Below are 15,800 nucleotides of genomic sequence, written 5' to 3'. Positions count from 1 at the left end.
ACCGAGGAGCCTTCAATGTGTCAGGAACTCTTCCCTCAAAAATGAATAAGAGAAGCCTTGTTTTCAAAAGATTATTTAATGTAACAACAATTTTACCTGATCTTAATTTTGTTTCCAGATTAAACTCCTTCAACTTCCTGACCCACACACAACCTACAAACTCAACAGTACTCTTCTCCCTTTCTGCTTTATTCCATTCTTCTATCTCATTCCATTCAACCTTTCCTTGACCCTTCATCCCCAAGCTGTACTATCTCCTTGAGGATAATACTGTATCAATTATTTCCTTTCCCTCCATTCCTTTCAGAACTACTATAGTACTCCCCTTGCCACAGCATTTAATACATTGTTATAATTATTTATTTACTTCATTCAACCCACCAGCTACCTACTGAATACTTCCTGTGTACCAAACCCTGGTGTACCCCTGGTCTAGGTATTAAGGATATAAAAAATATATATTTTCCCTGGGGAAAATCATATTCCAGGTGGACTATAAATAAGACAAACAAGTAAACAAATGATATGCCAGAACATAATGAGGTTATAAAAATTAACATAATTTAACATAGTTTTGCTGATAAATTGAAACACAGGAGAAAAAAAAACACAGAATGTGAGAAAAAGGCCAAAAATCAAGGATGATTCTTATATTTTTGGTGTGAGGAACTGGGTAAATGATGGGGCTGTTTACAGAGTTGGAGAACACTGGAGGAAAAGGTTTTAGAGAGAAAGATTAAGAGTTCTTTCTCTGCCATGTTAAACTTGAGATGCATTTTTTATATTCAAGAATAGAGGTCAAGTAGGTAGCTAAATATACAACTCTGCAGCTCAGGAGAGAGGTTGGCCTGGAGCTCCAGATGTGGAAGGTATCAGCATAAAGATGGTATTTAACACCATGGACTGAGACGAATGAAGAAATTATTTCAGAATTCAGATGAGTGTTCAAGAGGCAATGATACTAAGCAACTGAGAGAGATGAGGACAGACAATTATTAACCCAGGATTTGGCAATACAGACATCAATGACTTGACAAGAGGGGTTCTAGTGGAATGAGTACAAAAACTGTTTGAACAGGGATGGAAGCCATGGGATGTAAAGAAGTTGAGAACCTAGAGCTTTTCCATAGAGAGGAAGAAAGAAATAGGGTGAAGCTAGAAAAGAATATGGGTTCCACCCACCTAAGGAGGGTTGTTTTTTGTTTTCTGGTTTTTTTTCTTAAGAAATTGAAATAACCCACTGGAGATGGAAAGACTGATGATGCAGGACAAACTGGACAAGAGAGGAGCCCTAAGCCTTTAAGTCCTTAGGTAGAGAACAGGGAATAAGCTCCAGGGTGCAAGTGGAGGGCCTAGTCTTTGGGAAGGACAGGCATTTTCATCCACTGTCACAGGAAGGCAAAGTATATTGGTACAGATGCAGGTGGTCTGGTAGATGTGATGGTGGAATAATAGAAAACTGGCTCAAAGCAGGGGTTCCATCAGGCAAGCACCACAGTGGGAAAGAAGGATAAGGCTGCTGAGGTATAGGCAAGAAGAAAAAGGTATATTGGTAGAACATGAATTCCAAGCTAGATAGGGAGGGGAGAAGGACATGAATGGGGTACAGTAAAAAGCAGAAAGGTTAATGGACAGGAGTATCCAAGGGAGTTCAAAAATATCGGGGCATCTGGGTGGCTCAGTCGGTTAAGCATCTGCCTTCGGCTCAGGTCATGATCCCAGCGTCATGGGATCGAGCCCCACTTTGGGCTCCCTGCTCTGTGGGAAGCCTTCTTCTCCCTCTCCCACTCCCTCTTCTCCCTCTCCCACTCCCCCTGCGAGAGGAGATGTTCCCCCCTTACTGTGTCTCTCTAGGTCAAATAAATAAATAAATAAAATCTTTTAAAATATATATATATGTTTGAGGCATAAGGAAACTAGGTAAGTAGATGGTGATCCGTTTTTCTAAAAAGTTTGTAAGTGGAGCAGTTACCAGCATTGAGAAAGTTTAAGGTTTGACCATAGGAATAGGTTTCTGGTGGGGGTGGGGGGAGGTCTAAAAGCTGAGAGATCAGATGTTGGATTATCCACGGGGATGTAGCAATCACTAGGTATGATGACAGGATCTGTGGAAGTGAGCCAGGTACTGATGAGGAGGTATAACTAGGAGGCAATGACAGATCCAGAAGGGATAACAGTCTGATGGCATGTATTTCAAAAAAGGTGGGAGTTTTGAGCCAGAAAAAAAATGGACTGAAGCAGCACATGGGAGAAACAGTTCTAAATGGGAGGTGGGGCTGAAGATGTGGGGTGAACAAACATCATTACTTAAGGACTACAAGGAAACAGAGTTCCAGGGAATAGTCAGGTAGGGCAAGAAAGTGAAAGCAATTTTGTTCAACACTATGTCTCGATTTGATTACAATAAACTATTGATTCCAGGAGGCCAACTGGAGGGGCTAGGGGAGGGGCACTGAAAGGTTGGAAGACTGTGTCAGGTGAGGATATGCACAAAGCCAAATGAGGATAAATTTCCCAATAATAGCAGCTAACCTGGGAATCTCAGACTCTAATATATTAAAGATCAACCAAAACACCTTTTCTAAGCTTCATGAGAGTAGCTCAGGATCCTTCCAATAAGTTTTCTTTCTGTTTAAATTAGCAACTGAAGAATCCTAATAATTATCTTCATGTAGAGGACCTTGCATACCTCAAAGAAGTTCAGAAAAAGAACGTTTATTTAATTCGTTCACTACATTTAAGCGCAATTTGGCCTGGAGTGATAAGGAAAATCTCAGAAAGGAATCTCAGGCATGTTAGCTATTCCTTTATCCCCTTCTCATTTCACATCTTCCTTTCACAAAAGTCAACAATGGTGAGAAAAAGAGCAACCACGATTGAGGACAGAGTGAGCTGGCAATAGGGCTGTTCTGAGGACAAGCAGGATTCTCTACACACCTGCCTGTGACCTCACAAAACACTTGTGCAGATGTGGAAAGAGTCCGACGGCTTAAAATAACAAATACCACAACAGCCTCTAACTGTCAGCCCTGAGGTACTTTGTCCAACTGCACACCACTCCCTACCACAGTGTTTCTCTAACCAGAAAAACGACCCACTTGGGGGAGAGTTAATATAAATTATGACTTTCTCTCTCAGATGAACTAATTTACCTGGATGAAGAATTCTAGAATACTTTTTCTAACAGTGTATATTTAACTTTATGAAGAAACAAGTGTTGACAATATAATGATAAAACTTCATAATCCAGTGGTGAGTACTATCCAACACATCAAATCAAGACAAATTAATTTCAGTCATCAATGTACAGAAAATGAAATGTCTAAAATATATAGTTGATGTAGAAAAAAGCCAATTATATTGTTATAGGCCTCATTTCAAGAAACACGCAGAATCACTTCATTGGCTTCAAGAGGAAGCACCATGGGAATGTAGATATATGGAATATCTCCAAGCGTGGATGGAATTATTTTTGTATGAAAGGGAGAGAAAATAAAAAGTAAATAATAAGAAGAATACAACACTTCTGAATACTAAAAATACCACAAAGGGAAAATTAAAGAGTGTCATTAGCACTACAACTTTTACTGAGTATAAGACCCTTATGCATATCATAATGCCCAGCACACCATAGATTGTCACCTTGTCAACTGAAAAAGCATGCTGAATTTAGTAACAAATCAACTGGGAGCAGGACTGATTTAACATAAATCCATTTAATAGACAGCATTGGTGAAATCTATCAAAGAACATTTCCCAATTTGGAAAAAGATCAAAGGGAGTCCCACGTGGTCTCTAGAGTCCCAGAGATGGTTAGCTAGAAACTACAGTGGATTCTATATCTGCCCCACTGCAGATTTGTTCAAGACTACCCACTTGTTTTACTCTTCATTGTTGACACCAATTGATTGAGAAATAACATTTATTCCCATGACTAGTGCTTCCTCACTCACAAGGAAATTACTCACACCAGGGATTATCTGAACCAATCTGAGACTGTTCCCTAAAGTGCAATAGCTCTGGGCTAGGGGAGTTAGAACAAAGATCCCATACCACTTAATTCTAAACTATCTGGACAAAATGAGCTTTACCAATACCAGGACATCCTTTTCCACAGCAAGGTCTTATTCATTATTTACTCATTAATTACTTATTCATATACTAAATTATTATGATTCTTTCCTAGAGTGAAATTAGGAAAAAATGAGACCCAGGCTCAGTAATCTTATGCACAAAATCCACTTTGTAATGCTCATCTGTACTTTTCGTACAGAAAAACAAACTCAAGTGTCTTGACTAGTGTTTATAAAGGAAAAATATTAAAATGCAATTATTAGAATTATTTTGACTTGTGGTTAGCTAAGATGCTCAATATATTAGAAAGTCAATTTGTTTTCTTTCGGGAAAAGTTAATAAAATTGTTTTTTTAAAAAGACTGATATAAGTAATATTTCTATACCTTCCCCAAACAAAAACAAAACTTCATGACACTTGAGTGGTTAATCAGTTTTGCTATAATATCTATTTTTATTCTCTTTTTAAGATTTTATTTATTTGAGAGAGAGAAACAGATAGTGACAGAGATAGCGAGAGAGAGCACAAGTGGGGAGGAGAGGGAGAAGTAGGCTCCCGATGAGCAGGGAGCCCGACGTGGGGCTCAATCCCAAGACCCTGAGCTGAAGGCAGATGCTTAACAGACTGAGCCACCCAGGCACCCCTATAATATCTATTTTTAATTAAGGTAAAATTTACATTGATGTCATGCACAGATTTTTGTTTTAAAGATTTATTTATTTATTTGAGAGAAAGAGAGAGAGAACATGAACTCAGATCAGGGGAGGAAGAGAGAGAGAGAATCTTTTAAGCAGATTCCACGTTGAGTGCGGAGCCTGATGCAGGGCTCAATCTCACGACCCAGGAGTTCATGACCTAAGCCAAAATCAAGAGTCGGACACTTAATTGACTGAGCCACCTAGGCACCCCTCAAGCACAGATTTTATTTTTTTTAATTTTATTTTTTTTTAAAGATTTTATTTATTTATTTGACAGAGACACAGAGAGAGAGGAACACCAGCAGGGGGAGTGGGAGAGGGAGAAGCAGGCTTCCCGCCGAGCAGGGAGCCCGATGCAGGGCTCGATCCAGGACCCTGGGATCATGACCTGAGCCGAAGGCAGACGCTTAACGACTGAGCCACCCAGACGCCCCTCCAGCACAGATTTTAATTAACAATTCAATGATTTCTAATAAATGTATTCATTCTTGTGATCTTCACATTTCCATCACTCCAGAAAGTTTTCCTGAGGCCCTTACAGTCAATCCCCCCACCACCAAAGGCAACCACTGTTCTGATTTCTATAGTTGGAAGAAACACCTGGTTCCTTTCCTTCCACACAATGTTTTTGAGATTCGTCCACAATGCACACAATGCATGCAAACAATGCACGTATCAGTAGTTCATTTTTTTTCTAATAGCAGAGTAGCATGCCATTGTATGATTGACACAATCTGCTTATCTATTCTCCTGTTGATAGATATTTGGGTGTTTGTGGGGGGTTTTTTCCAGTTTTTGGCTATTGTGAATAAAGTTGCTTGTAAACACAGAATCCTGTTCTGCTGTAAATGTAATCATACCACCTTCAACTTAAGACAGCTTTCTGCCTAACCAGAAGCTGAGGGATCTGACTGTATAAGCATCACAGGAAGGGAGTGAAAGGAGCCCCACCTCTGCCACGGAGCCCTGGCTGAACGGATGGGACCTACCCCAACGAGCCCACATCCGTGATACGTGACACAACAGGCAGTCACACCTGGTGAGGAGAGACTCTTTCTCTGGAACATTTCAAACACGTAGTGTTTAGGGGCAGTGGCAATAAAGTGCATCTCTGTTCTGACCCTAATGTGGTGTCACGCTGCTTCTATTACACACAAACATGCAGTATTCAAAAACAACATTGGGAAAAAAATAAATGAAACAAGGCAACACACACACATACACCCCCCAACAACACTGGGGCACCTGGCTGGCTCCGTCAATAGAGCATCCAACTCTTGATCTCAGAGTAGTGAGGAGAAGCCCCACATTGGTGTAGAGGTTACTTAAGAACAACAACAACAACTGTAACACACATACACAAAAAAGGGGTTTGATTTACTTGTCTTTTGAGGTCTCCTAGCACAGACATCACCTAATGAATGGCTAGCCATGTGCTAGTTATGTAACTTGGGTAGACACATCACTTACCACTAAGTCCTAACTTCCCAATATACAGAGTAAGATAATTATAGCATCTATCTTAGGGTCATTTTTTTTTAAAGATTTTATTTATTTATTTGAGAGAAAGAGAGGGAGCATGCACACGTGAGCGGAAGCAAGGGGCAGAGGGAGAGGGAGAGAGAATCCCAGGCAGACTCTGTACCAAGTGCGGAGCCAACACGGGGCTCAATCCCAAAGCACCGAGATCATGACCTGAACTGAAATCAAGAGTTGGGATGCTCAACCGACTGCGCCACCTCGGTGCCCCTTAGGGTCATTTTGAAGATCAAAATTAGATGATGTATATCAAGTATGTGTAATGGCTAACACACTTAAGAATACAAATACTAGTTACTGCTAACAAAACTTTATTCCCAAAACGATTTAGAGAGTATAGCCTCAGATTTTCATTTTCTTTTTCCATTTGAAGGTAAAGACCAGAGTTTCCCCCAAATGAGTGTTTCTCCCAAAATTAGTTCGAAATCATTATGCATTATGCAAACCAAAGGGTTCCCTAACCAAGCAAGTTTTGGTTAAATAACTTTTTTTACACTGCAAAACTTCTCAGTGTTGTATGCCAAAGTACACTACGAACCCTAAAAGCAAGACCCAGAATGTACTATTTCCAAAGTAACTGAACCATGAAACTGACTCCTGCCTTATGGAGAAGATGTGATGCTGGCGCACTTTGGAAAATGCTAATAAAAACAACACTAACTACATATATAAAACAAATAGTATTCTTAAGAAGGATATATGGTCTTCCCACTTCATTTACTTAAATGCTCTCCATCCTTTAGATCTCAGGGAAGCCTTCTTTAAGCCTCTAAACTTAATCAAGACTTCCTGCTAGGGGCGCATGACCTCAGGGTCCTGGGATCAAATCCCGAATCCCATTGGGTTCCCTGCTCAGCGGGAAGCCTACTTCTCCCTCTCCTGTTGCTCTCCCTGCTTGTGCTTTCTCTCTCTTTCTGTCAAATGAATAAATGAAAAATCTTTAAAAAAAAAAAAAAGACTTCCTGCTTGATACCCTCAAGTTTCCTTAGACTCTTCCTTCAGCCCCCTTACTGCGATTTCTATTAACATACTTGAAAAATTATTTGATTACTACTTTTATCTAGCCCACCAAACTATATTATGCTCAACCCTATACCTCTAGAATCTAGCAGTGTTTGGCGCCAGATAATAGATGTGCAACAAATATGTGAATCCAAGAATTTTACAGCAGCTTTGCCACAGCAATAAACTGAAAACAATCCAAGCATTTACTAACAAGAAATTAAGGTATTCTACATTTATATTATATTAGACAGCCATTAAAAAGACTGAGCTTAATCTCTGTATTCTGACATACCCACTTTAATTGAATAAGAAAAAAAATGTACTTTATTACATATATACTATATTGTGCATAGATACCTAAAAACACACACAAATTGTTAACAAAAAAAAAATTGTTAACAGTGACTACATTTGAAGAGGGATAGGACTGGGAAAAGGTACTTTCACTTTATACATTTCTCTATTTTCAATATTCTCCAAGAAGTACACAATTCTTTTTAATTAATTGCTTTGAGCAACTGCAAGTCTATATAAATTACCATATGCTTTAGGCTCAGTTCATATTTGTATGACTATTTCTCAAAGATATTTTTGTAATGATCCCTATAGCAATCTTGAGAAGTAAATAGGACAAGAGATAGCAGTAACCCTGTATTGTAAATTAAAAGCTAGAGGTAAACTGCCTAACATAACAAAGCAAAATAAACAACAGAACTGAGGCTAACGTGGATCTTTTTTCTTAGGCCAATGTTCTTTTAATTACACATCACTGCTTTTCCAGAAAGGGACACAAGGCAGCCTTGAAACAAACAACATTTTAGAACTAAACGACTAGAAGAGATTTAAACCTATTCCATCTCGACAAGTCTTGAGAGGACACTACAGGCCAATGGCCATGAAGGCCTCTTTTAAATAACCCCAGGGAAAGGGAGGTTACAAAATCCTAGTGCATGCTTCTATTAGACAACTCCCTTATATTCAACTGAAATCTCTCTGTAACTTTAACCTTTTGGTTCAAGTTTAGCCATTTGGAAGGCTACAGAATAAGCTTCTCTCTTCTTCTGGAGTATATTCAAACATATGAAGACAGCTATCACCTGTGTCCTTTTGAGAATGGGTGCTTTACTTAGACAAACTTCCCAATAGAACATCTATCATTATCCAAATGGTTGGCAGAAAAGGGATACTATCATGCAGGACTCCCACAAACTCATGAGGTACAAATAGGCAATTGTCACTACAGTCTTTTAAGGAGAGTTAGAGAACCATGCACTCTCACCACTCCTTTGTTGGATGGCACTGAATCAAACAGCTTTCTGGTATAAAGCATAGGAATGAAGATGGGGTCAGACAAAATCTTGGCTTTAGATAGCTGCACATAGCTGGTTCAAGAATTTGCTATGAACAGAGCCAATTATTACTCCTCCATTAGAAAGATGATCAACCTGATCTTCCTCAGTAAAATATTTCTTGCTGTTTTGGTCAGATTCTCCAATAACAAAACACCTGCTCATTCTACCAATGGACAAATGAGACTACCTCAGGATTTAAAAGATGCAAAGAGGGCGCCTGGATGGCTCAGTCGTTAAGCGTCTGCCTTCGGCTCAGGTCATGATCCCAGGGTCCTGGGATCGAGTCCCACATCGGGCTCCCTGCTTGGCAGGAAGCCTGCTTCTCCCTCTCCCACTCCCCCTGCTTGTGTTCCTGCTCTCGCTATCTCTCTCTGTGTCAAATTAATAAAATCTTTAAAAAAAAAAAAAAGATGCAAAGAAACTGATGATAAAAGTTATAAAATGAAACTTTGAATGAATTTGAGATTCATGAAAAGATTTCAGAGAGTAATGACATGGTTGTTAGAGAACACCAAGAAAATGAACAATGAAAAGTACAAGAAGTACAAGTTCAAGAAGTCTTATACTTACAACTACAAGAGGTAGAGGAAGCTACATTGTAGCTAAACATTTATTAAAACTGCTTTTTACCATCTGATGAAAACCAATCAGAATTAAATGCTTGTGCAAAAGCTCAGAGCAAAAATACAGGACAAGACAGGCATCTATTTGGAATAGCACAGCTTTTTATCCTGGTTTACCTATTAATGAGCACAAACGTGGGAAAGTCTTCCCAAATGCTGCTGCAGGTTTTCTTTCTGAATGTGAGCCTAAATAAGGGAAAGGAGAGGTCCTCTGAGCACCCAGTTGAAAATATCCCTCCTTACCCTTCCTCACTGAGCTATCTTGCACTTCGAGTTTATCGTAATTTGTAATTATGTATCTTTGTGCTTGCTTGTTATCCAATGACCCAGAAGAATATAAGCTCTACTCTTCTTAACACTGCAAACACAGGAACATAGGGTTTTGTACATGGAGGGTGCTCATTAAATATCTAGAAGGTAAGTGAAGACAGAAAAAAAAAGATCACAGATCACCATAAACAGTTTACTTTCCTTTCTTATTCAATGTTGAGAAATTAATCACCTAATGGGCAATTATGATCCAGACCAAAGCCTACGTCATTTAGTTCAGCCTCACAACAAAAGTCTGAATTTTCTTCCAGGTCACAGAAACCCTCCTAAAGAAGTAAATGACTTATAACCAACAAAACAAGAATTTTTACATTAGCCAAATAATTTGATCCTCAAAACAATCTTACAAAAGAGACAGTTATGTTGGTGACGACACTGGGGCTAAGAGCTCTTAATCCTTCATATCCTCCCTACAAACCTATGGGCTTGTAGTTCCCACAAAGAAATAGTGGCTGCATAAACTTGGTGCAAACTTTGAGAGACACTCGTGCCATAATCCTCGTTTCCTACTGCAAATATGTGATCCAGATGGAAACCGTTCAACAGCTCAGTGCTCCATTTGCATTTTAGGTTTTGATGAGGGTCCCGTTCACTCTATGTAATTGGTTAAATGTTGACCGCCAAATATATTTATGAGGAGATAACACGTCCAGGTCAAAGAAAGGGCGTGGGAACATCATTTTAGAAAAGGCTGCATTGCAGCCAAAACTAACTCTGGGCTGCGGTCCACAATCGCTCTCTCCCAACTCCTCTCATTTCCTCTCTCCCCTTCACTGAACCATTCCTTCCTAGAGTCAGATTTGGTGCAACAGGCAGGTTCCTACCTTGGTCTGAACACTCTTATCAAACTTGTCATTTTTGAAGCTAAACGTATTCTGGTGCCTCTGAGGCCTGGAACGAGCCACGTTCCCCTTCTGGGAGCTCATCGTAGAAACCACAATCACCTCGCGCTGGTACAAGGAAGACGCGAGGAAAACCAACACGGCCGGAACTATCCCACGGAGTCCCCGCTTCTGTCACTGACCCGGAAGGAACTTATCCAGCCTTTCCGCCCCCGCCCCCGTCAGCCCACGTGACTCATCGCGGAGGTCAAAGGACTCCCTCTGGTCAGTCAAAACCCTCAATGTTCTTCCACGCGGCCCAGTCTCGACCCATCCCCCTCCGCGCAGCCTCTCTCTCAATCCCGGCGTCTAAATCCCGCTTCCTTCGAAGCGAGAATTCCCCCATTGGTCCGAACGTGGCAGTCCATCAAGGCGGAGAGGCAAGGAGCCTTTGCTTTGATTGGTTCTTCTTTTCCGCAATCCCCGCCTCCTGCCGACCCAGCTCAGCCTCTCCAGGCGCCCGACTCCGCTGGGCGTCTTGTGATTGGTTGAAGTCCGGCTAAGCTGCGCTGCGTCCCTCCCCCGGCCCGCTCGCAGGCTGGAGCCCGGGTCAGCTTGGCATCTTCCTCCAGTCAGTGACCAACTCCTGCCTTAGCGAGGATTTTGCTCGCCCCCTCGGTTCCCCTCCAGCCTTCCTCCCGCCACCAGAGCTAGCCCCGCGGTGGCAGGCTGAGGAGGAGCAAAGAAAGGAAGGTTAAAGAGAAGAAAGACCTGGCTGGGTCTGGGTGGTGTCTGCAGTGCCAGAAAGGGAGGTGGCGGCGGCGGCGGCTGCGACCACGGCCGCGCGGGACGTGAGGCCCGAGAGCAGCCGACGGCGGCGGCCGCTCCAGAGCCTCGCGCCGGGGCCGTTAGTCAGCAGAACGCGAGCCCGTGTGGAGGAGCAGGGCCGGCGCGAGGCGAGACTCGAGAGCGCAAGCCGGCCCCCTCGGGCGCCGCCGTCCTTCCTCGTCCCGGCGCCGGGGGCTGCAGCCCTCGTCCCCCCTCCTCGGCCGCGCCCGCCCGCAGGCCGGGAGAGTCCGGCGGCGGCGGCGGCGGCAGCAGCAACGTGGGTCGCACCTTGTGGAGGACAGCGCGTCGGCAGAGGCTATCTCCCGGCCCTTTCTTCCCGACACCTTGGCCGCGGCCCCTGAGGTGCAGGTGCGTGGGGCCGCGGCGGGCCGGGCGCTGCGGCCGGGCTCGGGGAGGGGGCGGTAGGCCCGGAGCCGCAGCGCGGGAGGGACGAACCCGGGCCGGGAAGGGGGAGGGGAACGGGAGGCGTCTTTGTTGTTGGCGACCGGGATCCGTCTCGGCGGCGGCGAAAGGCGGGGAAGCTGCTTCGGATCGGGTCTGGTTTGGGTTTCTCTGGTGGTTCCGTGAAGGGGAGAGGTAGGAGAGTCCCTGCGAGCGAGGGCTACGGGAGTCTGGGGGCGGGAGAGAGACGGAAAGCCGGACTGAGAAAGGTCTTAGGTCCTCCTGGCGCAGAAAGGTCTCGTTTCACTTGTTTTGCTTTTCTCCCCGTGGACAGAAAGATGGGGTCAGCTTCACATTCTCCTCCCTGGCTCCCTGTGGGGTTGGCGATGCCCGAAAGCTTTCTCCTGAATGTCCTCGTGTGTGCCAGCCTCGATCTGAGATCGAATCGGCCCCGTTCTCGATGATTTGTGTTCCCGGAGGGCCGTCTTAGGGTTCTTTTTCTCTGGGTGGCTCAACTTGAATCCTGACCTGTTTCCGAACCCTAGATTGGGCTCCTCGGTAACTGCTTTTGAATTGGAAAATGAGAGGTTTTGTTTGGAAATTTTTTTTAACCCTGAAACGAAAGTTCTGTCGAGTTCGAATGTATTGTTGTGACGCCCCCCCCCGCCGCCCCGCCAAAGAAAAGTGAGTTTAACCTCGGCTTTTTGTTAAAAAAAAAAAAATAGTTCAGAGCTTTGATCCTTGGGGAGATTTCTGCCAATGCCAGACACAGTTTTTGGTTGTTTTTTTTTTAAATGATGCTTTGATAGAAGTCTACGTGAGGTGGGCTTGATAAGCAAAAAGATGAACAACGGAATACAGAGAGGGTGACCTTTAAATTTTGGCTGTTTATGGAAAGGTGTTTTCTGTTTAATATATTTCGTAATATATATGCATATAATACCTCATCTGCAAGATGATTCATTGATTTTTTTTTTTTTTTTTAAGGCTCCAATACATAAAAAGAATTTTGGAGATCTTGTGTCAGCATTTGGAACTGCCTAATGAGCCTGAGTAAAAAGTCAGGTACATGTTGTAATAGCGTGTATCTGTTTACATTAACAGGAAAAGTTACAGTAAAATGAACTTTTCTCCATAGTTTGTCTCTTCATATTTTGATGGCATAAACTCATTTGTGTAACATATCTAGTATCTAATCATAACCAAGATTTTAATAATCATAATTACCAGTGTTCTTACTAGGGACTGCCCAACTCTAGTTGGTTAATTTTTGTGAGAGTAGAGGTGGTGGCTTAAAGAACAGGAGAGATAGCCATGTTTCAACTTAATAAAAGAAATAAAATGCCTGTTGTGCAGTAATTGCTGTATTATTTGAGGTCCGTGAGCAAATGAATAGCACCCTCACCTCAATATTTTGACCTCTCTTCTCTCCTGCTCTAGTATTAATAAGGTTAATTGGGAAGGATAGGATTAGATTTTTAGCAGGCTAGGCAGTTTTAATTTTGTCCCGTGCTGTGCAGGACTGTAGTTGGTAAGTGGCTTGTTTCCTTGAGTATCTTTGCCCATTTTGAAATATATATGAAATGATATCTGACAAAGAATTTGTTTCCTGTGACAAACAATTATCATAAAACATCATGGCAAAATAATGTCTTTGATAACTTTATGAGCACAGAACAACTAAGCAATTAGTGTCCCAAGTTCTGTCACTGAATTGGTCTACAAACTCAAGCAATCTGAGTCAGTTTCTCCATCTGTAATATAGGGCCAATAAAATGTGTTACCTGCACATTTTATAGAAAGGGCAGTGAGAACCAACAGTTACTTTGATTATGTGACATTGATTTAGTTTATTAATAAGAGTACTTTTCGATGCACATCTCTTATTTTGGTATTATGATTTTCAATTCCTTGGTGAAGAATTAGCCTAAGGAAATAGAGTTATAATAGGGAGAATGCCTATCCTATGTGCCATCATCTAAGAATTGATAACTCAGAATTTCCCCCATGTTAAGATTGGTGTCAATATCCTTAGAATCAGTGATGATGAGAAAATAGAGAGTGACGAATTGGCTTGGTTGGTTTCTTTACTGGTAGATTTTATTTCTAGTATATCCAAGTTTTTGTTCTTAATTCTCAAAACTTATTTCTACCTTTCCTACCCTGTTAACAAATTGTCATATATGTATTGCCCTATATTATGCCTCTCAACCCTAGCCTTGTGAGTTGGGGAGGAAAAGTGATGTTTTATGACATTTTTACAGATAAAATAAAGCCCAGAGAAGTTAATTCTTTGAATTGCCTAAAGCTACATAATTTGTAAGAAGCAGAACCTGGGTTTTCGGACTTCTAGCCCTGAATCCTTTGCTTTGGAGCAGTGTTTTCCAAACAGCTGTTTGGACCCAACAGTTTTTGCCAATTCAGATGAAATGAGAACAATATAAGTATTGGCAACATACAATATAATGAATATTCATGCACCCATTACTCAATTGAAGAAATAAAACTACAAAACAAAATGAAGCTTCCTTTGTACTTCGAAAACCCCTCTGAAATCCTACTTCCTCTTTCCCCTACTCCCAGCCACTAACCAAAAAAATAGAATGCATCCTTCCTATCCATGTGTTTATACCTAACTACATGCCTTTATGTCCTTGAACATTATATAGTTTTTCTTTGATTATTTTAAGATTATTTAAGTATGTTTGTATCTGTAGCCTGCTTTCTAAACTCTATTTGCCAAGATTTATCTATGTTTATTCAGGTAATTCTAGTTTATTTTTACTGCGATAATGGTATGTGTTCCATTATGTGACTATCAGATTTCTGTTGATCATTTTAGTTTTTTCCAGTTGCTTATTAAAACACTGTGGGGAATATTCTTGTATATGTTTACTTAGGTACATGTGCAAGACTTCCTCTAGGGCAGTGGTTCTTGAGCCTATATCCCATTTTTATAGAAGCATTTTATAACTTTTCCAATTCTGCCCTAAAATGAAATTCAAATAAAATTAAAACTTAAATTTACATTGTATTTTAAAGTAATGCTCTTACTAAAATATAAGAACTTACAACAGTAATATATTTCACTGTGTAGATGCTCAGACCAAACTACACTCTAAACTTGCTAAGTGTGATAGTAGACTAGTAAAATCAAAATTCAGGGAGCTTGTTAGAAATCAGAATCTCAGGACCTGCCCTACTAACTCACGCTGAATTTTAAGAAGACTTCCAGGTGATTTGTGTGCACATTAAAATCCAAGAAGCACTGCTGGAAGAAACAGAAGTCAAATACTTTGCACCAGTGTTTAATATCACCATGAATAGGGTAAGCTACTGATGCAAATTATTATTATTTAAGATTTTATGTATTCATTAGAGAGAGAGTGCAAGAGTGCACGAGCACAAGTTGGGGGGAGTTGTGCAGGAGAGGGAGAAGCCGACTTCCTGCTGAGCAGGCTAGATCCCAGGACCCCGAGATCATGATCTAAGCCAAAGGCAGACGCTTACCCCACTGAGCCCTCAGGCACCCCTACTGTTGCAAATTAAAACAGGTGTGTTGAATTGGCTGTTCAAACACCAATGGTGGCACTGTTGTTGATAAATGAGTTTCTGAAATAAACTATTTTCAGTAAAGTTTGGACAAAAAAAAAAATGCAGTCTTCTCTCTTTACACAGTGGTTGCGTTCTTTAAAATCTTCATCTATATTAAAGCAATACAGGGTGCCTGGGTGGCTCAGTCGGTTAAGCGTCTGCCTTCGGTTCAGGTGGGGATTGAGTCCCTCATCGTGCTCCTTGCTCAGCAGGGAGTCTGCTTCTCCCTCTTCCTCTCCCTCTCCCCCTGCTTATGCTCTGTCTGTGTCTGTCTCTCCAGTGAATAAAAACGAAATCTTAAAAAAAAAAATCAATACAAACATACTTTGTGTTAAGTCCTGTTTATAAATATCTGAGCTTATTTACTCTCAAGTGTTTCAGTAATGGATGAGGGGATCTATTTTCCCACCTTTCAAATACTTTGTTAGACTTCTTAAGGCTTGCCATGCTGAGGAGTATGTGAAGTGTGGTACCTCATTGGAATTTTTATTTGCATGTCCCCAGTTAGTCTTGTAGTTGAGAACACTTAGATTT

General features: G+C 41.5%; 2 protein-coding genes across 9 annotated transcripts in view; one reads left to right on the top strand and one right to left on the bottom strand.

The window, feature by feature from the left end:
* C14H9orf85 (chromosome 14 C9orf85 homolog) overlaps positions 1-10,943 on the bottom strand; it is a 109,069-nt gene extending 98,126 nt beyond the window's left edge. For 3 of the 5 annotated variants that reach the window (XR_014139936.1, XM_081802844.1, XM_031023959.2), the window contains exon 1: positions 10,446-10,943. Coding sequence is in view for 4 of the 5 variants with exons in the window: in XM_081802844.1 (XP_081658970.1) it covers positions 10,446-10,547 (102 nt within the window). In the remaining variant the exon portion in view is untranslated. The remainder of the gene's footprint in view (positions 1-10,445) is intronic. The other 2 variants (XM_081802845.1, XM_006729504.3) reach the window with 2 other exon arrangements.
* Positions 10,944-11,075: 132 nt separating this feature from the next.
* The window catches only part of ABHD17B (abhydrolase domain containing 17B, depalmitoylase), a 36,074-nt gene continuing 31,349 nt past the window's right edge, over positions 11,076-15,800 (top strand). The window contains exons 1-3 of one of the 4 annotated variants that reach the window (XM_081802843.1): positions 11,076-11,639; positions 12,660-12,737; positions 14,900-15,000. In XM_081802843.1, the coding sequence (XP_081658969.1) occupies positions 12,716-12,737; positions 14,900-15,000 (123 nt within the window). In that variant the 5' untranslated portion in view covers positions 11,076-11,639; positions 12,660-12,715. Of the gene's footprint in view, positions 11,640-12,659; positions 12,738-14,896; positions 15,001-15,800 lie in introns of all 4 variants that reach the window. The other 3 variants (XM_081802842.1, XM_031023957.2, XM_006729503.3) reach the window with 3 other exon arrangements.

This window comes from Leptonychotes weddellii, chromosome 14 (assembly GCF_054177405.1).
Source record: "Leptonychotes weddellii isolate Sample4059 chromosome 14, ASM5417740v2, whole genome shotgun sequence".
In the NCBI taxonomy this organism is placed as follows: domain Eukaryota; kingdom Metazoa; phylum Chordata; class Mammalia; order Carnivora; family Phocidae; genus Leptonychotes; species Leptonychotes weddellii.
This window is presented reverse-complemented; position numbering and strand designations above follow the sequence as displayed.